Genomic DNA, 27366 nt, shown 5'->3' on the forward strand with positions numbered 1-27366 from the left:
TAAAAGCACAGAGCTGCACTGGCTGAAGGGGTTGGGGGAAATAATCCTATAAGGAATCCAGTTATCTCTAAGTGAGCTCTCAGTCTGTGAAGCTTAAGGTTGCTTTCTCTACCACTGGACTAAGCTCAGCGAGAAACTGGCTTTCTCTGCCTTTTCTACTGTTTCTGCACAACACACATCATTAAGTTCTGTATACCATACGTAACACTGCTATCTCACTCCAACACCTGACTTAGAAACCACCTCTTTGAGCCAGAGGTAGTAACTGTGGAGACAGTCACAATGATCCTGAGGACAGAAAGACCCTTACCGGACAACCTTTGTGCCATTCCGGAGAACCTGCATATCCACAGCATAGGTGCCATCTGCATGGGCCACCAGGTTGAGCTCTGAAAATTCTGCCTGGAAAATAATAATAGGGGAATAAGTTCACAATCCTGACTTCACCAAGTCCTCTACATAGCAGCAGCAACATCCCTACCGCCAAACATTTATATACAGTTTTCAAAACATGTTCACATACTGAGTTAGTCTAATTCTCATAGCAACACTGTGATGAAGGTGGGACAGAGATAATTATCCCCATTTATCAAAGGAGGAAATAGAGGCTCAGAGCAGTTAAGTAACTTTTCAGGACAAACAAAACTTATCATTGGCAGAGAAAGGAGCAAAACTCAGGTCCTCTAACTTCCAGCCCAGTATCCTTTGTGCTGCCTCTCTACAGAGCGAGAATTTGGACTGAGACAAACGTCTTTTTATCAGTTTCAACATAAAAGCACTAGGTCTAAATTTAGGCAACTAGGTTTTAGTTCTGCTTTTCCCCTACCTAGCTGCATAAAACATTAAGCAAGTTACTTGTCATCTCTGGGTTTCCGTTTTCCTGATCTATAAAATGGGAATCATTTTTATCAATCTTGTCTATGTAACAAGTTGTTTGAAGACAGTCAGTAAATCATAACACACTGTATAATGAATGATGAGAAACTTCTTTTATCACATAGGAAATACATGCATTGTTGAAACTGAACATCCTCCTCTTCCCCAAATGGACCCAATCACTATTTATTATGAAGCAAAGGATGGAGGAAGGTTAAAAAAAAAAAATTGGACTTTCAGTGTTTCACTGTATTAAAACAAGGAGGTGTTCTTTTCTAAGTTTCCTCTGAAGTATAGCCTCAGGCCCAAAGGAGCCATCACTCGGGGCAGCATACCTGAACGGCAAACATGTGCCTACTGAGAAATATCTTGCCACCAACAATACGGAGGTAACGTGCAATATTCTGGGAAGACATTCCTCTAAGGTTTTCCTCAGTCTGGGAACCTTACACTGCAAGAGGGTCCTAAGAACCAAACTGCTTGCTCATCTACAGACACTACAGCCATAAAAAGGAATCAGAGAAACGAAAAGATGCAGACTCCAGGACCATGCCTCACAGAGAGAAAGGTCCTGGGGAAAGGATAGGAGAGAGAGGAGATGCAGAGTCCAGAACCCAATGATGGACACAGTATTCCACTCAGCAGAACGAGATGGTTCACTCTGGCATGCCAGGAGGAAACTGTGATGACGCGGATGCAGCTCTGGGCTTCAGGCTGATTACCTGTTCCACTTTGATATCATAATCTCCAAGGACTTTTTTGCCCCGAAAGCACTTTGCCCTGGAGAAAAGAATAAACCCACACAAATTAGTTTTGTGCAAGTATTTAAAGTCAGACATTTACTATTACAAAGAAGAGGACCACAGCAGACATCTCCAGAATGAGGGTCAAGAGACCTGGGTTCTGATCCACATTCTGCTATGAGATCACCATAAGACAAACCATTTCCTCTCTTTTAACCTCAATTTACCCATCTATAAAATAATCCAAAACATCCTTTCATTATCAGGTTTTGTAATAACATCTCTGGTCTTTTGGCTATAAAATGCATCTAGAAATAGGAATTTCCCCAATTTTATTCTTAGTAAAGGCTAGATCAGCTTTACATATCTCTGCAGTTTCCTTATTTTCCTTGATCCTTCATTTTACTATGGTTTTCTATTTGGTATATCCACCTTTGGATTTTTAGTTTTTAAAGAAACTGTTATCATCACTTTACTTCTTCATACCCACACAAAGAGGACCCGAGGCAATTAATAATTTAAAAATATAACCAACAAAATAAGGATTAAAGAACAATCAATGAATGAGAGGAAATTAATTAGACCAAAATAGAAGGTAGCGGGAAAAGACTGAGGGAAGCCATTGCATTTGAACACAAAACTTAGCCCATATTTCTAAGCAGTCAAGAAAATGGGTCAAGGTGAGTTACACAGTACATAGTATATTCCCAGTTTGTCACAGATCTAGAGGAACCTCATATTAAGGCATTAATTTATCCCCTGTAATAAGTAATTAATCCCTTATAAGCAGATATTTTTATGCTTATATTTATATTAATTCCTACTTTGCTTCTAACCTGCCTTCCCCACATTAGATTTCCTTATCTGTCCTTTTAGGCTGCTTCTCCATTTGTCAAAGGGCCTTTCCATACTCTACCTGTTAGGTAAGTTGAGCTTGCGTTTCCAGCGCTTGAAATTTCCAACTGTAATATTTCATTGGAGATTTTTTGGGAGTTTGTCCCCAAAATGAAGGAATAAACCAATATTTATTGGGCATCATGTTCTAGGAATTACATGCAAGTTGTTTTCAAGAACATCTCATTTAGTCCTAACAACGTATAAGATACAGAGAAAGGGTTCATTTCAGAGACAAGGAAACCAATATTCAGAATTGAAAATGGTGTATTCAAGGCCCTGTAGCAAGTTAGTGGCAGAGCCAGTATTCACAGCCAAGTCTGTGGCACTCTGAGCCCACTGCCCTTCACACTGCAGGCACTGTCTCCCCCTGGTGATCTATTCTCTCCATCTCTGCTCACACCACCACAAAAACAGACTTGCCCTGTGTGTGCCGCATTGCATTTGTTCCCATTTTCCTTCTTCCACTCACAAGGGACTGAATGATGTGAGCATTAGTCCCACTACAAATACTTCCTACCCTGGTTCCTGTCAACTACCCGGGATGAGGCCAGGCTGTTTCCTTTTCTCTATGGGTTCTGGAACACCCCGTTCTAGGAAGTTGTCATTTGTCCTATCCAAGTCCCTGGCCACCCTCAAATTGCTCCTCTGAGGCACTCAGCCATCCTGGAGCTGGACCACTTAAGTCCACCCCCCACCTCTGCCCCAATTTCTTATTAAGCTTCACACCAGCTTGTTTCCAGGACCCTGATCAACATTCACAGCTCAGCGAGCCCCTCAGGCAGGGGCCCTGTAGTATATTCCCTTTCTTTGGCTACTATTCCATTTTATTTACAGGTTTAACTAATAGAGTCTAGTATGGCACTATCACTTCTCTGCAGACCTTGGACTCTGCAGGTTTTTGCCCATGACTATAAAAAGGAGGAACTGGAGTGAATGACCCATGAGATCCCTTTCTTTCATTAGTAAGGTTTGTCTACCTTGTTATCAGCAATGCTTTTCTGATGCTTCCTCCTATTTTCCTGTCTCAAAATAGCTCTCCTTCTGTGAGGCAAATCTCAGAGACGTTAACAATAACCTCGCATTTCGTATGATGCCTTGCATTTGCAAAGTATGTTCCTTGCCCTAGTTGTTCCTCACAACTCTGTGAAGGAGCCAGGAGAGATAATGTGGTCCATTTGGCTGATGGGGAAACTGAAGCCCAGGACAATTAAATAACATGCCCAAATCAGAAAGAAAAGTTTATGGGAATTAAGGCTAGAACTAAGAGTTTACATCTAGGTGCTTACCTGCTGCCAAGTTTCTTAATTCACTCATTTATTTTGTGGGTTTTGAACACTGATATTGAAGTATATATTTATAGATTCTGGCTGGGTTTATCTGCCACTTCCTGCACCTGCCCATTGACCAAGTTGGCTAATGAACTGTTTTCATGCCTTCCCTCTACCCCCACCTCTCTAGCTACCCTAATGCCTTTTCCTTAAGGTAATCTGTCCTGTTGGAAATCTTAGTGTGTGTTTCCTGGCCCAGGGTCACTGACCTCTCTTGGCTGAGCCACAACCTTATAGAAAAGGAGCCAAGATGGCCGGCAGATGGGGCACAGAGTCCTCTTCTGGAGAATGAGCACATTCTTGCAGCTCCAGGCTCTTGGACATTTTGATTCTAGGTATTTTCATGAAAAATTGTGTAACTTGCTAGCAAATGATAGAAGTACTTCCTGATACTAAGAGAACACTAGTACAGGGCAGTGTGCTGGAATCCAGAGGATGGGCTCTGGAATCACAATCTGGGGTGTAAATTCTAGCTGTACCCTTTCCTGGTTGTGTGACCTTAGGGAAGCTTAAATTTTTTAAAAATGGTATATCACGTGGTTAAACCAATCAATCTATCTTTAAAATTATATAAAAGGATAAAACAAAAAGTAAAATGTTCTTTTTTCCCATTCCTCTCTTATCACGTATACTTCCCACTATCAATTATAAGCATATATTTCCAGTGGAGGGGAAAAAAATGTGTGGATATACCTGCATACATATATGCTCAAACACATACATATGGCATGCTACATAAATTTTTTTAAACTTTTGTTTTTTTGCACTTAAAAATATATCTTAGTGATATGCTTTCAGCACATATTGATGGGCCTCTTCCTTTTTAACAGTTGCATGAAATTCCATTTGAAGGACATACTGTATTTATTGGTAAGCATTTATTGGTATTGGCATTATATACTGGTGAGCACATTAGATTTCTAGTTTCTTGTTTTTGCTATTACAAACAGTGCTACAATGGCTTACATTTAAAACTATATCCATAGGATAAATAATTTATGACAGAAGTGCTGGTACAAGGAACAGACAGTTATGGTTTTTACTGATATTCCCAAACTGTCCCCCACCCAAGAAAAAGATGATACCACTCTTACCAGCATTTGAAAATTTGGCAAAACTACTCTACTTCCCTCAGTTTTCCTACACAGTCCCTTGCATAAGATAGGAACAGATAAGATGCCCAGTACGGACTTTTTTTTTTTTTTTTTGAGACAGGATCTTGCTCTGTTGCGCAGGCTAGAGTGCAGTGGTACAATCATAGCTCACTGTAGCCTCGACTGCCTGAGCTCCAGTGATCCTCCTGCCTCAGCCTCCAGAGTAGCTGGAACTACAGGCATATGCCACCATGCCAGGCTAATTTAAAATATTTTTTTTTGTACAGACAAGGTTTCACTATGTTGCCCAGGCTGTTCTTGAACCCCTGGGCTCAAGTAATCCTCCTGCCTTGGACTCTGAAAGTGCTGGGATGATAGGAGTGAGTCACCATGCCCCGCCAATACGAACTTTCTGATTGGCAGTCTTGTCACATAAATCTAAATTCATCCCCTTGTGCTCAATCCTAAACAGAACCCAAGATGTACATCCTTGAAACACAGACTAAAAATATCTGTAGTGCCTGTGTTGTCAATTTCCCCCTATTGTAACATTTTTCTTAACAAGCCTAGCAGCTGAGGATCTATGTAAGTTTAATGGCTTGCAGCTTCCTTGATGGACCAGGTAATAAACCATCTCTCCTTATTGCTAAAATGAGCAAAAGCTTCTAGATTTAACTCTTGTTACTCAAGGAAGTGAATACCTTCATCAATTCCCATCCACCTAACAACTAGGGCTTGTAAGGCTGAGGAATATGATTTCAGAGACTTCTCTCCTAACGCCCCCCAAAACTTGGCCCAACCCAGGCAAGCCTAGCTTAAATACGCCCTCTTTTATGCATGGGATAATGGAGAAAGAGTTCTAGAAATGGAAGGCAGGGAAGCTGAGTTCAGGCCTACTTCTACCACTTTTCAGCTGTGTGACTTTGCACAAATAATGCCTCTCTGAGTCTTAGTTGTGTCATTTATAAAATAGGGCTAATAGTGATCTTAATAGTGAACACCTGTGATGTACTAGGCACTATTCTAAGTGTTTTATATATTTTACCTCATTTAATAATGTTTGGCTCACAGGTGGTTGTGAAGATTTAACGAAATCAGATGACACGAAAGTTTTGGAAATGCTGAAATTCATGCAAATATGAAGCACTGTTAGCAAAAAGCAGCAAACATTTATGCTATTTTAATGTGACTACAGCCAACATGGCTACTTCCTTTTCTGAACTTTCATCACATTTATTGTCTGCTCATGATATTTGGCTCATAGCATCATCATCTGATACCACCTTTCAAAGTCGGTTGTCTAATAATTAGACACTGCTCCCCCACCTACACCTCAGACCACTAGATTATGTAACAATGCTTCAGAGCAGGGATGATCCATATGTGAGTCTTGGATTTTTCAGAAAATTTTTGATTTTAAATACTGATTATGTCTTATTGTTTGATTATAAGCTCTAGGCCTGTACAAATATAATCATTATATCCATAAATTTCCAAATCCTTCATAGAGCTGTAACTTAGTGGCCTCACAATCAGGACTTGCTTATTGACTGGGATGTTAGGAGTGGTGGTTTGGGATGGACCACTGGAGAAAACCAGAAGAGAGCACCCTCAGGACGGAGCCTATTTCTGCAGGCCCTGCCATCTTCTTCTCACATGTGTCAATCCTGAGGGTCAAGTTCTTTCCTTCCTCTCCTCCTCCACGTGAAAATCTGTTTTCAATCTCTATCTATATTGGAGCTAATGGACCTGAAACAGCCTAGAGTATAAATCCTCCCAAGATGACTGGAATTTGCATAAGGATCAAATCTCAGGCTAGAAGATGACAGCACTAAAGACGGATTCACATACTCCAGAAGGCATTTAGGGAAGAAAAGACTTTCCCAGAGCTCTGTAAATAGTCCAGCACCTAGTAAATATCTAGCACTGGTCTAGACATTTACCTTTAACAAAGTGCTAGTTTCTGGCTCTTTTCGACTCTGACTCAGGCCTTGTTCTTTCAACCAAACATCTGAAGGCTTCAAGAAGTTAGAAAATAAACTAGAAATAGTAGGAGATTCCTATTTCCCCACCTACATTGTTAAGGGTAAAAATCATGCCTGCCTGTCCTGGTGCAAGTTTGTGAGCGCCGGCCGCCACCCACTGGCAAGATGAGTACTGCAGCTAATTGCAGTCACAGCTCACCACTCACTGCACTGGCTGAATAGCCACAGACTCTACTGGCACAGGGGTATCCCTCCAGCTGCTTATTTGCTGCTCTGAAAAACCATACCCGAATATTAACTGTCTCTTCTAACAAGTATGCATCCACTTCCCTCCCTCAAAGAAGCTGAATAGCTGGCTTTTGCAACCTGTAGAAAGAAACGCCGTGGTTTGTCAGTAAATTCAGCAAAAATTTACTGAGCACCCAGTGGTAGGTGCTGGAACTATAAAAATTGGCAACCATTAGTGGTCACGAAGTACAGAAAGCACAGTCTACAAAAGGACACCAATATCTATATGGGGGTCACTGCTAAGTTTCCGCTCAACTCTTCAGATTTACATCTAACATTTCTACCTTTTAATCTTTTCCTTTAAAAAAAAATTTAAGCACACAACTAAAACAATAATAAAAGTTTCATATAGTCCAGGAGGATGTACAGTGGAAAGAAAGTTTCCTCTACCTCATATGTCAGTGCAGAGACAGAAACAAAAATAAAAGATTATAATTCAGGGTATCAACTGTAGCACACACACAAGCACAGCATTATGGGAACCCAAAGGAGGGAGCAATTCTCCCTGCCTGGAGAAGTCTAGGAATGCTCCAAAGAGACTGAACTGAGTCTTAAAGAATGAGTAGGAATTAGCCATACAGGAAAGAGGATGCAGAATTGAAATGTAAGGGCAAAGGCACACAAGCTTGGGTGAGGCTCTGGGCACTACAAGGGCCCAGCACACTGCTGGCTGAACAGTGAAGACCAGAGGTTCCCAAGGCAGGGAAGAGGCAGAGCAAAGGGCTTTAAATGTCAGGTGGAGTCTCTGGGACTTGAGGGCTAGTCTCCAAATGATTTTTTACAAGTTTTCACTGCAGAAATATCCGCAATAATCATCAACATTTTACCAATCTTTTTCATCTATTACCCTCACTGTTTTTGTTGTTGAGACTATGGTTTGAGTATTTTAAAGTAAGTCCCAAACATCATGTCATTTATCCTGTCAATTTTTAAGCATTCTGTTAATGATTCTTATTTTTATGATTTACAGTGGCAAAACAGACATAACAACATTTTCCATTTTAACCACTTTTATGTATACACTTCAGTGGTATTCACAATGTCGTGCAACCACCACCACTATCTATTTTTCAAAACTTTTTCATCATCCCAAACAAAAACTCTAGCCAATAAGCAATAAGTGCCCATTCCCCTCTCCCCTCAGTCCCAGGTAACCTCTAATCTACTTCATCTGTATTAATTTGCCGATATTCAAGGATAATGACTTTTTAAATATAAGTGCCATGCCATTGTCTCACCAAAATTAATTTTATTAACATCTTTACTGAGTCTGTATTCAAGTTTTCCCAACTGTCTCAGAAAATACTGAAAGGTTTTAAGCAGAGAGATCATATAGTCAGATATGCCTAAGATCTGAGAGACTGCTTTCTCTGGAATGTGGAGAAGACTGAAGGGAATGAATCAGTGCTTAAGATCATTTCAGAAGCCAGTGTAGTAACTAGACTTCAGAATTTTCTATTTTACTGGCACTTGGCAGACCAATACCTATTGCACAGCATTCACCTGACAATTCAATTAATCACTTGATTGATTAGGTCTAGGAGCTTAGTAGATAGCTGGGAAATGACAGCAACATTTAAAAAATCAGGTTTAATGAAATGACATAACACTTTATAGAACTCCCACTGTAGATGTTCTGGAACAGAGACATAAATAAGACCTCAAATAGTCAGGCTTTACATTGAAGGGGTTCTCAACTCAAATTTGGATTTGTTATCTAATTTATGGACCATAAAACTTTCAGTACCTGGAGAAATTTCTGTTATGTATCATTGGTTTGGTTCAGCATAAGAAACAAAGAATAGGAAGACATGAATACTTTCCCAGATAAAGGCAACATTCTGTGGCTGGTCCTTGATATTAATTCACTGATTAAATTGTTATATCAAATGCTCTGCAAGTAAGGCACTTTTTAGATAGAGAGCAAGCTGCACGGTGTCTTAGTTAACGTTCATATAAATGATCTGGAAGAGAGTGCATGGAGAAATTGCCAAGATTGCAGATGGCATTCAGCTCTTCCAGGGATTAAAATGCCAAGATGATTAGGGGTAAACTGAAAGAAGATGTGGACGTGGGCAGAAAAGTGGCAGAGGAGTTTTAATGTGACTAAGTGTAAGAAAACACATTCAGGGGAAATAATCTTATCAGAGGATCATGAACTGGAATGCTCAACTACAATCTGGTAAAGGAACCTGGAATGACAGAAAATTGTTTCCTGAAGACAGTCCTGTGAGCTGTAACAGGCAAAAACCAAAAAGATAAGAGTGAAAGGTGAAAAAATGTTAGTTGTCACTAGAAAGCTTATGGAAACCCAACATAAAGGGCTACTCATGCCCTAACCCCATCTTGTACAAGCTGTAATGCTTTCCTATTTGTGATACAGCATATTAGGTCCACTTACTTGGACACAAGTGACATGATGAAAGTAGAAATGGTCCAGAGAAAAACAGAACAAAATGAAACGGCTCTGATTTTAGTAAAGCTAAAATAATGAGTCATCTTCAGTCTGTAAAGATACAAAGGCAACACATGGGTGTGGAGGAGGAGGGAAAGAAAAAACAAACACTGAGTGACCCTATACAAATCAAATCACTCATCTCAGATCACCCAAATTAATCCTCACAATATGCCTCTTACAAGAATGTCGCCTTAATGTTACTGGTTTTATAGAAAAATGAGGCTCAGATGAATTAACTGACTTGCTTAAAGGTTGCAGTTAGAAGGTGGCAGAGCTAGTCAAATTAAATTCCAACTCTTTTGATGATCAAGTTTAGAGACCATATACTTCCTTAGGTGAGGACTCTGCTCTACTCATTTTGTGTTACCAAAGCCTGTCCTACTGTTTGACACATGAAATGTTTACAGAGTTACTGAACACAGCTAGATATCTGAAGGTTAATATCAGAGGACAGCTGAGTGCTATGGCGTGTGCCTGCAGTCCAAACTACCTGGGAGGCTGAGGCTGGAGGATCACTTGAGCCCAGGAGTTCAAGTGCAGTGCAGCCTGGCCAACATGGTGAAACCCTGTCTCAAAAAAAAAAAAAAAAAAAAAAAGTAAAAGAAAAAAATGAGAGACAGCAACCAGGCTCAATCTGATACAGAGTCCTAGGCTTGAAGACCTCTGTGAATGCCCACTTAGTCCTTCTCTGGAGTTTATGAAATTTCATCAGGTGATCTGTGGGAGGTTTCAACAGCCTTATGTGGCAGATGAGATCCCTTAAGAAAAGCAGCAATCCCAAAGATCTGAAAATAACTAATTTCTGTGTAAACATCCCAGCTGTGATTTCAGTTGGGAACAGCAAATCACTTTTTCTGAATAGATTTTCTGAAGATCTCTATTTTGGGGAATAATTAAATGATGCAGTATCACAAGATAACAAGATTATTAAATACAGGAAAAAAAACAGAATCCTGTAACTCAGGAGAACACATGACAGGAAGATTAGATGCATTGGTCTGTAATTATAGTGGAGCTACAGAACAGAAAGCTTTGGAGTCATGGGACAGATTTTCTTTCCATGACTGGCTTATAAAATTAAATCAGGCTGATTTGATATTGGAGCAAAGTGGGTCAGTTATCAAGTTTGCTTTGAAGAGCAGGCAAATATAATTTTGAAGATTTGGCTTTATTTTATGCCAGATATGTAAGGCTCCTAGCATTGTGAATACTGCAGGTCCACCTCCACTGTACGGTCACGAATCACACCCACAGTCACCGCTGTCACCAGAGCTGCATGTTCCCATCCTTTGGTAGCAGTCTAGATACAAAGAAATGTCCTCCATGATCTGGTCTCACCCTTCTGTTTGCAACTAATATCTCTTCTTTTAAGTCTGCTTCAGTGTCTCCATAGGAATTAGAAAAAGGCACCTCTTCCTCAGGATGCCTGCAGGACACACTCCTGCACCAGGGCACTTGGATTGGTGAGCAGAATGTGGGGCTGCATCCCAGCCCCTACTTGTCTCCTCAGATAGATGTCCTTGTACAGTGAACAACCTGCATAAGCATATGCAGGAGCCCTGCCCTACTCCTTCTATAATTCAGACAGTTTCCCAGCCCCTGTGCCTTGGACCACTGTGAAATCACCCCTGCCATAATTCTTCAAGGTCCAAAACAAGTTCTGCCTCCTTAGGAAATCTTCCCTGACCTCCCCTCCTGCAGTAGCTTCTCCTTCTGGAAGCCTAGTCTGAATGAAACCTGTTGATTTGTCACTTTAAACACAGTCTAGTATCATCAGCTGATTTTTAATTTGTGTCTCTTTTCTCCTCTGTATCAGAAGCCCCCTGATAGTGCATACTGTGTCTTATACATCCTTCCTATTCTCTAACAACTCAACCTCACACTCACCACTGCCTTATACAAAGCACACCTATGACAGTTAATTTTATATGTTAACTTGATTAGGCCACAGGTGCCCAGATATTTGTTTAAACATTATTTCTAAATGTGTTTGTGAGGGTGTTGCTGGATGAGATTAACATTTGAATGAATAGACTGAGTCAAGCAGATTGCCCTCCCCACTGAGGATGGACATCATTTAACCCACTGAAGGTCTGATTAGAACAAAAATGTGGAGTACAGGAGAATTTGCCCTTTCTCCCTGTCTTCAAGCAAGGACATAGCTTTTCTCCTGCCTTTGGACTCAGATTGAAACTTATACCATTGGCTCTCTCAGTTCTCAGAACTTCAGACTTGGACTGGAACTATCATTAGCTCTCCTGGGTTTCCCATTTGCCCACTGCAGATCTTGGGACTTCTCAGCCTCATAACTGTGAAAGCCAATTCTTTATAACACACACACATACACACACACACACACACACACACACACACAGAGAGAGAGAGAGAGAGAGAGGGAGGGAGAGAGAGAGAGAGAGATGCATACACATCTCTCTGTGTATGTATGCACAGACACACATATACCTAGGTATACCCACACACACACACTTGGGCTGCTATATCAAAATGCCATAGACTGGCTGGCTTAAACAACATTTATTTCTCACAGATCTGGAGGCTAGGAAGTCCAGATCAAGGTGCCAGCAGATTCAGTTCCTGGTGAGGGCACTCTTCTTGGTTTGCAGCTGCCTTCTCTGTGTCCTCACATGTGCAGGACAGTGAGCAAGCTCTGGTCTCTCTTCTATGAGGACACTAACACCATCGTGAGGGCCCCACTCTCATGACCTCATCTCAACCTAATCACCTCCCACAGGCCCCACCTCCAAATACCATCATATTAGGGGTTAGGACTTCAACATATAAATTTGGGGGACACAAACATTCAGCCCATAACAACACTCTTAGTAAAGACCTATTTCTTGATTCCCAGCAGAGGACACCTGCCCACCTGGGACTTAAGGGAACAAGGAACCATAATACACAAAACAATATCACACAAAAGTACACGATACCATATGTTTATCAGATGACAAAAACAAATAGCCATTTACATCTTCTGGCTGGGGTATACACACTCCCTGAATCAAAAAGAAGGAAGAGTGCCCTCCCCACGTTACACAGAAAAAAGTTCTTCATGCCCTCTCAGAAATTTTGCATTTTCATCAACTGCTGAGTGGCACAGTGGAGTGTGAATTTTAGAGCCAGACTAATCTGGGTTTAAATCTCAGGTCCTCTACTTGCTGTCTGAACTTGGGCTCTTTTACTTCCTTGTTTCTTCATCTGTAAGGTAAGGACAATACCCATTTCCAAAGTTTGTTAGAATTAAATGACTCTGCCTTTAATGTATTCCTGAAACATTATCTGTCCTCTTGGGCTTTTGTACTTCTTTCCCTCAGATTTTTGCATGTCCTGCTTCTTTTTTAATGTGTAAGTCTCCGTTCACATATTCCCTCCTATGTTTCTACTGACTATCTGAGCAAAAGTAGTTTCCTCTGTGCCCCCCTCCATCATTCTCTATATTATCTTCATAATATTCATTATTTCTATTTTGAAATCTTTTATTATTCATTTTATTATTCATTATTTCTATTTTGAAATTTTTTCAACTACTTATCATCCATCTGCCCAACCAAAATGTAAGCTCCATGAGAACAGTGACCTTGTGGTGGTAGCCACTGTATCAATCTCATGCCCATCTCTGTTACAATGCCTGGTACATGTTAGTGCCCTAATGTTTGCTGAATGAGTAAATGAGAATGTAAAGTATCAAGTGCACCACAGCCACACATTTTAGGGTTTTTTTTCCTCCTTTTTTAATGTAAAAACCACTGGGTTAAAAAAACTTTCCCGTCTGAGTTCTTTGAAATGGAGGGCATTTCAACAAAATGAATTCATTCTTTTAATGCTGGTCAGGCATTTATAAATATAGACAAACATATGTTTTTTCCAATGTATGATGGGACCATCTTCCATCTTAATGTTCTATTTTAGGTATAGGTCAACAATTACTGAAGTATTTATACATTTTATTCACATGATAATATGAAAAATTAACAAGATAATATTCCCTCAGCCTTCTGAGAGGGAAAATTTTGCTTAGAGATCTTTTACTAATTTTACTTGTGAAGAAACAGAAGCCTGAAGAGAGGGAAATTTGACAAGTTCAAGATTAAACAACAGTTTGAGGCAGGCCATGTTCCCTTTCCATTCCACCATGCTGCCTCCTGAGAGTAAGAAAGGTAACTCTCCTCCAAATTGAAGAAGACTGGAATTCAACACATAGAAATCCCTAAGTTATATAACAGGATGTAAAAACTGAGGACCCGATTTCCACTCAGAGTGCTTGTGAGATCAAGTATCATAAAGAATGTAAATAATCGGCTGGGCGCAGTAGCTCACACCTGTAATCCCAGCACTTGGGGAGACTGAGGCGGGAGGATTACTTGAGTCCAGGAGTTCGAAACCAGCCTGGGCAACATAATGAGATTCTGTCTCTACAAAAAAATAAAAAAATTAGTCTGGCATGGTGGCTAGTGGCTAGTGTCTGTGGTCCCAGCTACTTAGGAGGCTGAGGTGGGAGGATTGCTTCAGCCTGGGATGTTGAGGCTGCAGTGAGCCATGTTCACACCACTGCACTCCAGCCTGGGCAACAGAGTGAGATGCTGTCTGAAAAAAAAAAGTGTAAACAGCTTAGTATTATAGAAGCACAAGAGAGTTTTATTTTTATCATTTTGCTGATGCATTGATTCTGTTTGTAATACCACATCATCAGTACACAGTTCGTAGAGCAAATTGCTGCAAGGAAATAAAAGAGATCTCCTCACATTCTGCTTTTGTTAGCAAAGGAGACTTGATCCTCTTTTCCTGGTCCAAGTGCAAACTGACATGGCTGGCATTATCAGCCTACTCACCACCATGGCTCAGCAGAAACACCCTCATACCTCAAGGCAACAATACTTTGGATTTCCAAATCCAAACCCAGGTGGCACATTCCATTCTACAATTTTCCAACTGGTGCCAATTCAGGGGGGATATTATTCACCAGAATAGACACTAACAACTGAATTTTGGCAAGCTGGGAGAACTGGCACTGTTCTGGAAGAGTCATGCCACAGGTTCCCAGATGCACTTGAGTTTAGCAACATGGAACCACACAGGCTCTGAATGGAGAAATGGACCTTAGATGCTATCTTCTTATAGGCAAAGAAACAGAGGCTTAAAGAGAGAAAGTTGACCAAGATCACACGGTGGGAAAGCTGATGTCTTCTCAATACAATGTCCTTTTTGTTAGACCAAGGTTAGCCCAGAGTATAAGCTCATGCCTTAATAGAGAAGTATAAAGACAGATAGTGCTGTTCTTGCTCTTTTCTCAGTGAATTTGTCCATCCTTTCAGCCACCTCTAATGATCCATTGAAATACACTTCACATTCAAAAGCTCTAAAAAGTTTTAAAAAACCAACTCAAACTGGTTAGCCTGAAAACCTAGTTCATTTTTACCCCTAGTGTTTGGACACATTCCTTTGAAAAGATGTTCATTATGTAGTGCTGTTGTAATGAAATATATTCTATAAGCCTTTCAAAATATTGTAATTCTAATTAATTTACTCATGCAACAAAGATTCATTAGATTAGGGACCTATTATTTGTTCACCTATACGAAAGGCACTTGGTAGGGGGAAGGGGAAGGAAAGACTTTACCCTGCTCTAAAACAAAGAAGAATAAAAATAAATTAGTGTTCGACAGAAGTACCGCAGATTGTTATCTAAAGTACAAGCGCCAAAATTATAACTGCAATAAAATTAATATCAACTAATATCTATTAAGCACTAGTACCTGTGCTAACCACTTTATACACCTTATGAGTTAATCCTCATAATCAATCATATAAGGTAGATAGCATTATCTTCCAAATTTACAGATAACTAAGGCACAAAGAGAGTAAGTAACTTGTTCAAAGTCATACAACTACTGGGTGGCAGATTCAGGATTTGAAACTAGGCAAACTGACTCCAGAGCAGATCTTATTAACCACTTCATACTACACCTAAAATATGGCATTATTCAAAAATTTGTGTACATTAGGAATTCATTTGAATTGTTTTTTCTTCATTTGGGAGGGGATTTACCCACAGGGCTTCTAATATTTTCAGGCTCTGACAGTGTAGAAATTAAACAGTAGGATTTCAATATGTGATGTGGAAAGGGCGTTTCAAGTGACTTTAACAAAGGTAGTACAGCATGAAAGTGAAATTCACAAATCACTGCCAAGTGGTGGTGAGTTATGATATAATACAGAATATACATATGGCAGACAGGAAGTGCCAGGGCAACAGGGATAAAGTAGGATAAAGCCAGTTCCTTGCTTCTTGGTTTGCCAATGGCCAGGAGAGGGACTTCTGCTGATCTATGAAGCAAATAATTTGGAATTTGGGGAATGATGAAGCAGAAACCTTGACAGTACTCTCTAGAAGCGAGATTTCTACTTGAATATTATTTCCCCAGTTTCCAGATTCTGTGCTTTAGAGAGTTTCCCAAAATACAGCTAAAATCCTGAGGCCAAGAGTAGCTTTCCCCTTACGTGTAAACAATTTTGGTATATGACTATCTTCACTTGAGTGAGTTAAAGACTCTAGTCTGTCTCTGACATTCATGTGTAGGAAACTTAAAATGAGATCACCATATCCTACCTCATACCCCAGTGCAAAAATCTCCTCTGTAATATTTATAACAAGGGGACATCAGAGAAATTTCTCAGTTTTTTTGTGGGTTTTGTGGGTTTTTTTTTTTTCACTTTTAGACAACTGATTTTTTTTCAAACTGGGCTGACATTTGCCATTTTGAAGCTTGCTGTTTGATTCTGGTTCTGTCCACATAAAACTGGTCTTCTTCTTTCTTGTCCATGTCCATCCTGTCTGGGACAGTGAACAGGGCCCCGTTGAGACCACTTCTTCAGGCTATACCACCCCTATTCTCTCAAACATTCCTCCTATGATAAGGTTTTCAGTCTCAGCATGAAATGAAGGCTCCTCTTTGAAAATGCTCTACTTATGTTCTTAGTGCATGATAATTAAAACTTAATGAAATTCTTCCAGATGGTCAGATCAGACCTGAATAAAGCAGCAAGTATTGGAAGCTGGACATCTCTGAGATTTTATTCAGTGTAGCTTCCTGTTGACAAACTACCACTTAGGGAAAACATAATCTTGGAGAAATGCAAATCTGTTTATTTCTTCAAAATTATAAATTTTAATCAGACCCAGCAGTACTAAATTTGTTCCATCACTTTATATTATGCCTTACTGTGGAAAAAATAAACTTAGAATCCTCAGCAGCTGGCTGGGCGTGGTGGCTCATGCCTGTAGTCCCAGCACTTTGGGAGCCTGAGGTGGGCGGATCACGAGGTCAGCAGTTTGAGACCACCCTGGCCAACATGGTGAAAAAGACACAAAAAATCAGCCAAGCATGGTGGCACACGCCTGTAATCCCAGCTACTTGGGAGGCTGAGGCAGGAGAATCACTTGAACCCGGGCGGCGGAGGTTGCAGTGAGCCAAGATTGTGCCATTGCACTCCAGCCTGGGCAACAGGGTGAGACTCCATCTCAAAAAAAAAAAAAAAAAAAATCCTCAGCAGCTGTATACATTTCTCCAAACTTAAGTTCATTATTTGTCATACAGCTATATTTAAAGAATATAACAAATACTTGTTTATTTGCTACTTGATCTTAATATTTTTCTACATTAATATACACTGTTGAAATCGCTTGCATATTCCTCCCCAATCCTATTCCCCTACATCCCTTCCCCAGGGATAACTACTCTGAATTAACGTTATTTCTGTATGTGTTTTTATATAGTTTTACTACATGTGTATATATCCATAGACTGAATATAGTACTGTTTTGCTTGTTTGGGGCTTAATATAAGTGATGCTATTTTATATATATCTGCCTACGACCTGCATTTTTCCCACTCGGTGTTATATTTCTGACATGTATTCATGGTAATATACAAAACCCTGACCTATTTATTTTTATTATTTGAATACATCACTATTTATCTGTTATGATGGACATTTAGTTTACTCTGAAATTTTTATTTTTATTTTATTATTATTATACTTTAAATTTTAGAGTACACGTGCACAATGTGCAGGTTAGTTACATATGTATACATGTGCCATGCTCGTGTGCTGCACCCATTAACTCATCATTTAGCATTAGGTATATCTCCTAATGCTATCCCTCCCCCCTCCCCCCACCCCACAACAGTCCCCAGAGTATGATGTTCCCCTTCCTGTGTCCATGTGTTCTCATTGTTCAATTCCCAACTATGAGTGAGACCATGTAGTGTTTGGTTTTTTGTCCTTGCAATAGTTTACTGAAAATGATGATTTCCAGTTTCATCCATGTCCCTACAAAGGACATGAACTCGTCATTTTTTATGGCTGCATAGTATTCCATGGTATATATGTGTCACATTTTCTTAATCCAGTCTATCATTCTTGGACACTTGGGTTGGTTCCAAGTCTTTGCTATTGTGAATAGTGCCACAATAAACATATGTGTGCATGTGTCTTTATAGCATCTGAGCTTTGAAGAGAGCAATGGTTCTCCCAGCACGCAGCTGGAGATCTGAGAACAGGCAGACTGCCTCCTCAAGTGGGTCCCTGACCCCTGACCCCCGAGCAGCCTAACTGGGAGGCACTCTCCAGTAGGGGCAGACTGACACCTCACACGGCTGGGTGCTCCTCTGAGACAAAACTCCCAGAGGAACAGTCAGACAGCAGCATTCGTGTTTCATGAAAATCCGCTGTTCTGCAGCCACTGCTGCTGATACCCAGGCAAACAGGGTCTGGAGTGGACCTCTAGCAAACTCCAACAGACCTGCAGCTGAGGGTCCTGTCTGTTAGAAGGAAAACTAACAAACAGAAAGTACATCCACACCAAAAACCCATCTGTACAACACCATCATCAAAGACCAAAAGTAGTTAAAACCACAAACATGGGGAAAAAACCGAGCAGAAAAACTGGAAACTCTAAAAAGCAGAGTGCCTCTCCTCCTCCAAAGGAACGCAGTTCCTCACCAGCAATGGATCAAAGCTGGACGGAGAATGACTTTGACGAGCTGAGAGAAGAAGGCTTCAGACGATCAAATTACTCAAATTACCAGACGGATTCACAGCCGAATTCTACCAGAGGTACAAGGAGGAACTGGTACCATTCCTTCTGAAACTATTCCAATCAATAGAAAAAGAGGGAATCCTCCTTAACTCATTTTATGAGGCCAGCATCATCCTGATACCAAAGCCTGGTAGAGACACAACAAAAAAGGAGAATTTTAGACCAATATCCCTGATGAACATCGATGCAAAAATCCTCAATAAAATGCTGGCAAACCGAATCCAGCAACACATGAAAAAGCTTATCCACCATGATCAAGTGGGCTTCATCCCTGGGATGCAAGGCTGGTTCAACATACGCAAATCAATAAATGTAATCCATCACATTAAACAGAACCAACGACAAAAACCACATGATTATCTCAATAGATGCAGAAAAGGCCTTTGACAAAATTCAACAGCCCTTCATGCTAAAAACTCTCAATAAATTAAGTACTGATGGGACGTATCTCAAAATAATAAGAGCTATCTATGACAAACCCACAGCCAATATCATACTGAATGGGCAAAAACTGGAAGCATTCCCTTTGAAAACTGGCACAAGACAGGGATGCCCTCCCTCACCACTCCTATTCAACATAGTGTTGGAAGTTCTGGCCAGGGCAATTAGGCAGGAGAAGGAAATAAAGGGTATTCAATTAGGAAAAGAGGAAGTCAAATTGTCTCTGTTTGCAGATGACATGATTGTATAGCTAGAAAACCCCACTGTCTCAGCCCAAAATCTCCTTAAGCTGATAAGCAACTTCAGCAAAGTCTCAGGATACAAAATCAATGTACAAAAATCACAAGCATTCTTATACACCAATAACAGACAAACAGAGAGCCAAATCATGAGTGAACTCCCATTCACAATTGCTTCAAAGAGAATAAAATACCTAGGAATCCAACTTACAAGGGACGTGAAGGACCTCTTCAAGGAGAACTACAAACCACTGCTCAATGAAATAAAAGAGGATACAAAGAAATGGAAGAACATTCCATGCTCATGGGTAGGAAGAATCAATATCGTTAAAATGGCCATACTGCCCAAGGTAATTTATAGATTCTGAAATTTCTTATTGCAAATAATGCTGAGTTCATCTTTCTTGTACAGGGGTCCCTTGCACAAGTCATCTCTCTTTAATTTTCTAGTAATTACACATTTTATTTCTATTCTTTTTGTGGTTAGCCTTAACTTCTTTTTTAAAAAAAGTACATACTTTACTTACCTAAATATAACTTTAATCAGTAGCTCTACTCTCCTCCCTAGTTTTAGTATACTTTAGGACTGGTCATTCCCCTTCTCTCTTTACTCTCCTCCTATGTCACATATTATTAAGCAATGTTTTAATTTCACCTCATTTTTATATTCCCTGAATTAGTCATTGTTTTTATTACTTTGTACAGTCAAGTTTTTTTCTATTTTTGTTTTGTTTTGCTTTAGATTTACCCATATGTTTACCAACATTTTTTGCTCAATTTTGATTTTTTCACGTCACTACTTCCTTTTGGATTCAATTTTCTGCTTCCTGAAGAATATCTACTTTTTGTAGTCCTTTCAGAAGCGATCTCTGAGTGTAAACTTGATGTCTTTTTTTCTTTTTTCTTTGAGACAGGGTCTTGCTCTGTCTGCCAGGCCGGAGTGTAGTGGTGTGATCATGGCTCACTGCAGCCTCAACCTCCCGGGCTCAAGAGATCCTCCCACCTTAGCCTACTGAGTAGTTGGGACTACAGGCACACACCATCACACTTGGCTAATTTTTTTGTATATTTTGTAGAGACGGGGTTTTGCCATGTTGCTCAGGCTGGTCTTGAACTCCTGAGATCAAGATCCATTTGCCTTGACCTCCCAAACTGCTGGGATTACAGGCATCAAACTCCTGAGCTCAAGCTATCCACTCACCTTGAACTCCCAAAGTGCTAGGATTACAGGCATGAGCCACTGTGCCTGGCCTAAACTTGTCTATAATTGTCTCCATCTTATCCTCGTGTGTGTGTGTGTGTGTGTTTTTCTTTAGACACAGGGTCTCACTACATTGCCTAGGTTGGCCTTGAACTCCCAAGCTCAAGTGATCTTCCTGCCACAGCCTCTCAAGTGGCTAGGACTACAGTTGCATGCCACCGTACCCAGCTTTACTCTCACTCTTGAATAAAGGCTTAACTAAGTAGAAAATTCTAGATTGTTTTGTTTTTTCCTCTCAGCTTTTGAGGACAATATTCCTTTGTCTATTTTGCCCCTGCTCTCAGTCCAGTTGTGATTCGTTGTAGGATATCTCTTTTATCTTTGGATGCTCTTAAGACCTACTTTTTGTCTTTGATGCTCTGCAACTTCACTACGACGTGTCTAGATCTGGCTTTATTTTTTTGGAACTTTGATGTGCTTCCCAATTGATGTCTTTAATCAATTTTGGAAAAACTTCAACCATTACCTCTGTATATTGCCTCTTTTCCATCCTCTGTATTCCCTCCTTCTATAACTATTGCTAGACACATATTGAATCTTCTCATTGTATTCTCCATGTCTCTTAACTTTGCTTGCATGTTCTTCTCTGTCTCTTTGAGAGGCATCATGGGTAATTTCAGCTTTACCTTCCAGTTCACTGGCTTTCTCTTTGGCAATGTGTAATCTACTGTTTATATGGCCATTGGCAATGCCTTTATTTTTTATTTCTAGAAATTCTATTTGTCATATCTGCCTTATTTTATTCTTAGTATCATGTTCTTTCTTCATGTTTTAAGTCTTTCTTGTTCCTACAATTTTAAATCTATTAATTTTGCAGTAGAGATCTTTTTACCATTTTCTAACTTCAGATTTTTTAACAGCTTAAGAGGGTTTATGTTTTCTTCTGATAAGCACTCCAAGGTATCAGTGGCTGGGCATAATTTTATGTTAATTGACTTATGGGGCCTCAGATTATCCATGTAGTATAAGTCCAAGTGAAGACAGGCCTGTAGTTATGAATTCTCAAAGGGAGCATTTTTTTCTGTCCAGCACATAGGCTGAGATGGACAACTTTCTTGTTGTCCTCCACGTACAGATGAGATTTTTTTTTCCTATCTGCCACTTTACTGAGGGTCCCAGCCTCACTTGTGGGTCTCAGCTTTAACTGTCTTGTGAAGACTCAAATTATCATCTCCTTTTGCTGTGTTGGTATTATAATCAAAGCCCCAGCGTTACCAAGACAGATATGCCAAGAGGCCTGATACAACATCTTCTTATAGGCTTACTACTCAGTCTGCTTTTATTTTCAGCCTCGAGAGTCTCTTAATTCTTGAAAATTCAGTGTATTTCAAACAATGTTGTTGTTTTTTGTTCAAAGTTGAGGATTTTAAGGTTTGAGTTCAAATTACTGCTGGGAAAAAAAAGAAAATTGTTCTCTTTTTTCTGAGCTTTAGACAAGAAGTTCAAAAGCATACTCCAATGCAGCAAATGTTTATTGGTCACCTACTGTGATGATTAAATTTTATGTGCAAACTTGGCTAGGCTATGGTACCCAGTTGTTTAGTTAAACATTCATCTAGATGTTGCTATGAAGATACTGTGTAGATGTGATAATATCTATAATCAGTTGACTTTAAATGAAGGAGGTTACCCTAGAAAATGTGTGCGAGTCTTGGCTAATTAGTTCAAGGCCTGAAGAGTAAAAACTGAGGTTTTGCAGAGAAGAAGGAATTCTGCCTCAAGACTGTAACACAGAAACCCAGCCTGCTGCCCTGTCTTACAGATTTCAGACTCAAGTCTGCAGTATCAGCTCTTGCCCAAGTTTCCAGCCTGTAGCCTGCCCTACAGATTTTGGACCTGTCAGCCCCCACAATCATCTGAGCCAATTCCTTAAAATAAGTCTCTATTTTTCTATCTCTTTCTCTCCGCTTCCTTCCTTCCTTCATTCCTTCCTTCCTCCCTCCCTTCCTCCCTCCTCCCTGCCCTCCCCTTCCCATTCCTTCCCTTCCTTTCTCCTTCCCTTCCCCTTCCCTTCCTTTCTTTCCTCCTTTCCTCCCTTCCTCCCTTTTCTTCCCCTCCTATTGTTTCTGTTTCACTGGAGAACACTGACTGATATATTTACTATGAATAAGGCCTTACGTACAGCAAAACAAAAAAACAAAACAAAAAACAAGTAAAGAGCAATCAGTCCCTTTCCCTGTCCTCACAGAGTCTGTAGTCTAGTGGTAGACAAGTAACTATAAAAAATGCAGAAATAACTCAAAACATTACAATAGCATAACAATTATTTACTCATTCATTCCATAAATATTTATTACACATCCACTATAAGTGAGATGTTGCTAGATGCTAGAACTAGGAAGAGGCACAGATGTTCTAGGAATGCTGTCTAATATGAGACTTGGCTACGAACAGATAAAATATAATGTCTAAGCAAAAAGAGACAGGTACACTCTAGGATGAGAAGAACTTAACCCAGGTGGGAGGGGTCAGAGAAGACATCCTAAAAGAAGTGATGTCTGAGCCTATCCTAAATTTAAGTAGGAGCTAGCCAGGCAAAAGTGAAGTAAAGGTTAGGAGAGGGAATTCTGGGCAAATAGCATAAGCAAAGACATGAAAGTGAGAAACACTATGGTATGTGTAAAGTTACTGTACCTAAAACATGAGGCAAGGAATGATGGCCGATGAGACTAAAAAGTTATGATACTATAACAGAGGGGGATTGCGCAAGGTTGGAAATTCAGAAAGGCTTCTTGAAGAAGGTGTCATTTAAGCTTCATCTGGAAAGATAAATAAGATTTTAACAGGTGAAGATGAGAAGGAAGGGGGAGAAAACATAGCATTCTGGGAGAAAATATAGGACACATGAAGGAGACACTGGGAAATAAAACACAGAGGCAGGTCATGGCCAGACCACAGAGCTCTGAATGATTGATGACTCCTAGGATAGAGGTTGAGATGTATTCCCTCAGGTAGTGGCTAGAGGCCTGTGAAAAACAGAAGCTAATGAGGAAATTGCGGTTATAAACAACTACCACCTCCAAGGGCTTGGAAGGCCCCAAAACCACACCTGGCCATGGCATTTGGCTTCCTCTGAAAGACACAGCCAGACTGGCTAAGGGACAGGAAACATCTGTGCCACCATGACCTGCCTGAATCCGCTCTCTCCCTATCCTTCTTGGCACCACAAAAACTGGGAACAGAACAAAGGCTAAGGCAAGCCCCAGCCTGGGTCCTAGAGAAAAACAATAACAAGAGGGGGCCAACCTGACTTACTAGTGGGGAAGGAGAGGTAGACTCTGTCAGATCTCATCAAAGGCAATAAAATAAAAGACTCATTGTTACTGTTTCCTCTCCTTGGGAAATAAAGCTCTAAAAAGAAAACTGTGGTTAAAAAAGCACTGACCTGGAAAGGAAACCTGGGTTCTAGTCCAGATCTTGTCACTAGCTTGCTGTGTGAATTAAGCAAGGTGTTTAACTTCTCTAGGTCTCTGTTTCCCCATTTGTATTGCCGGGGATTTGAACTAGACTAGTGGTTCTCAAACCATGTTCTATGGAGTCCTGGTATCTTTGGGAACCTCCAACCTCGTTTCAACCAAAGGAGCTCCATTTTTTTTTTTAAACCAGCTTTATATATAGGGTTCTACCTAAATCTTTGTTAGAAAAAACAAAAAATTCAGATTTTTTTAAACTGTGAAAACTTTTGGACTTGAATCTCTAAGATACTTTCTAGCTTCAGGGGTGTATGATTTCGTGGTTCCATAAGTTGCTATTGAAAGCTTCTACCTTGAGATCATTGGGGTTGACACTGCATAAAAAACTAAAGGTGAAGGGAAGGTCCAGATAGAGACAGCAAAGGCAGGTATGAAGGAGAGAGGAGGAAAGACATCAGGAATCAAGAAATAGGCAACTAAGGAGCAAAGCTTCCAAATAGATCCCAAAGGCTTTCCTGAAATAGGTAAAATCAGACAACCTGAAAGGTGACTAAAAGAAAGGGTTTCTGGAAAGAATTATGGAATATGGCTACATGTTTTCCTGCAAATAAAACCACAAATAACAAAAGTTGCCTGCATGTGCCAAACCATAGCACTGATGCAAAAACTGTTATTAGAAAAATAGCTGTTAGGGGGGAAAAAGGAGCTGGCAAGGTATCCAGGAGAAGCTTCTTTGTTCACTTATTAACAATTTAACAAATTTCTACTAGGATCCAAAAGCTGTGTTAGGTTGCTACGATTGCAGAAATGAATAAAACACTATCCTTGTCCTCAAGGAGCACACAATTTAGCAGAAGAGGCAGACACATAAATAAAGTGAGATGGGAAACTCAGTTCAAAAGAGCTGAATGTTCACAGGGAAGGAAAGGCATAGTTCAGGCAGCACTAGCTGATTTCAAATAGTGGCCAGAAGAGTTTTTTTTTTTTTTTTTAATCTAACCAAGGAAGGATAGCTGACACTCAGGCAGAAAAGAAGCCTGCTTCTCTAAGGACCAAAGAAAAATAAGATAGGTAGATCTATTAAAATAATATAGTGAGGACAGGAATGAAGGTTAGAAAGCCAGAACTGAAAAGCAGGAAAAATGGAGCTTGTGAAAGGCTGCACTTTCCAATACGGTGGCATCAACCACAAGTGAAAATGAGATGTGAGATGTGAGGGGAAACACGTGCCCAATTTCTAAGATTTGGTATGAAAAAAGAATGTAAAGTATTTCATTAACAATTTGTTTTATATTGAGTACATGCTGAAATGATAATATTATGGATACAGTGTGTTAAATAAAATACATTATTAATTTTACCTGTATCCTTTCACTTCTTTTTTTGTTTTTTTGCTTTGGCTACTACAAAACTTAAAATTTCACATTTGCAATTTGCGTTATATTTTTATCAGATAGTACTGTGTTAAACTTTTGCCAAGCCCAATAAACAAGGTGATGGTATAATGCTATAACAAATATCCTTAAGGTAAAATATGGACCCCTAAACTTCTTCATACTCTACCAAAATACAACTTATATGGGGTCAACAGCATTCTGGGCTACTTAACAGTCCTGAGGCAGACAAAGTCTATGAAGGAGGAAGAAAAAGAAGAAAAGTTATTCTACTTTGTGCTTAAACCATAAATAGCTGTTTCATCACAAAACAGGGTACTTTCAATAAGCTTTTCCATCTCTCTGGGCCTGTTTCCTCATCTGTAAAATGGAATAAGACTTCTTTCCACATGTGTTCGTAATTTATTCATTCATTCATATATTTTTAGAGACAGGGTCTCGCTATGTTACCCAGGCTGGTTTCAAACTCCAGGCTCTAGCAATCCTCCTGCCTCAGCCTCTTGAAGTGCTGGGATTATAGGCGTGAGTCACCACACCAAGCCTGTGTTTGTATTTTAATTTGCATTACTCAAAGTTTCTCATATATTATCTCACTTGAGTCTCACTCCAGCCCTGAAAGTTAGGCAGGATCAAAATGATTATCCCCATTTTATAGGTGAGTAAACTAAGCCAAAAGAGGTACATTTGCTCATGAACATAAAACTTAGACTTTGAACCTGGATCTTCTAACTAAAGGGTCACTGCTGTTTCTGTTGTCATGCTACTTCGCACTACACAAACATCACTCATCTTGCTTTTTAGTTTTTACTGTATATATTCCATCTCCCTAACCTCACTAAATTCTGAGTGCAACATGCCTATCACATGCATCTCTGTAACTGTCATATCATCTAACACCCTCCATGTAGTAGGAACTCAGACTCAAGACTAAGTGGAGTGTGGCACAGAGGGCCAAGATAGGAAGATATGGGAATCTGTTTCCAAATTTGCTCCAGGAAGGCTGACTCCTGTCTATGAGGAAGATGCTGCTAACTTCAGGTCAGGAAGCTCTATCCTTTCCCAGAAGGGCAAAAGCAGAAAACAGACACAGAGGAGAAGATTTAAAACCTGACAACTCTAACTGCAACCCCAAGGCAGAATTTTTCACAGGTTATGTAACAGATTCTGTCACTTCCCACTCATATCATCCAGAATGCTGTTGGTTCCAGTTCCTGATGTTATTTGGGAGGGTCAGTTGGGATAGAGTTAGTTCTCTGTCTCCTGGTTCCTCTCTAAACAATGAATGATGAGATCTTACACAGGCACAAAATTCGGAGCAATATATCTGAAGTAATTTCCGGCACTTGATTTAGAGAACAGATTTAAATAAGATAGGATATTTCTTCTAAGGATTGTACATTGGTAAGGTACAATTAGGGACTAAATCTGTCTATTTCAACATTGAATCCCAAGTACCTAAGAAAGTTGTCACTCAAAACATAAATGCTGAATGATTCAGTAGTCATCACTGGAAGAAAGTGCCTTGTTTTCTCTAAGAATAACAACTGGATCCAGTGATCCCATATTTAAGCTCATATGAACAAGGAGAGATCACAGTGATGGTACATCTTTTTATAAATCCATGAAGTTGGGGAAAAGGACATGGGGTTGTAACCAACTGCACTGATTTTATGTAACTTCCAAAGGACAGAAAATTATTGGGTAATATTGACACTACAATGACCTTTGTTTCCTCCTGAGGTTAGACTCCACTCAAGAATGCCTTAGACGGGCTGGGTGTGGTGGTGAATGCCTATAATCTCCATACTTTTGAGAGGCTAAGGCAGGA

At 40.0% G+C, this 27366-nt stretch overlaps 1 protein-coding gene across 1 annotated transcript in view; it reads right to left on the reverse strand.

The window, feature by feature from the left end:
* SYN2 (synapsin II) overlaps window positions 1–27366 on the reverse strand; it is a 188650-nt gene that overhangs the window by 49285 nt on the left and 111999 nt on the right. The window contains exons 2-3 of the mRNA XM_054480371.2: window positions 1599–1656; window positions 311–402 (exon numbers count right to left, since the gene is read on the reverse strand). Of these exons, the coding sequence (XP_054336346.1) occupies window positions 311–402; window positions 1599–1656 (150 nt within the window). The remainder of the gene's footprint in view (window positions 1–310; window positions 403–1598; window positions 1657–27366) is intronic.

This window comes from Pongo pygmaeus, chromosome 2, assembly GCF_028885625.2.
Source record: "Pongo pygmaeus isolate AG05252 chromosome 2, NHGRI_mPonPyg2-v2.0_pri, whole genome shotgun sequence".
Taxonomy (NCBI): domain Eukaryota; kingdom Metazoa; phylum Chordata; class Mammalia; order Primates; family Hominidae; genus Pongo; species Pongo pygmaeus.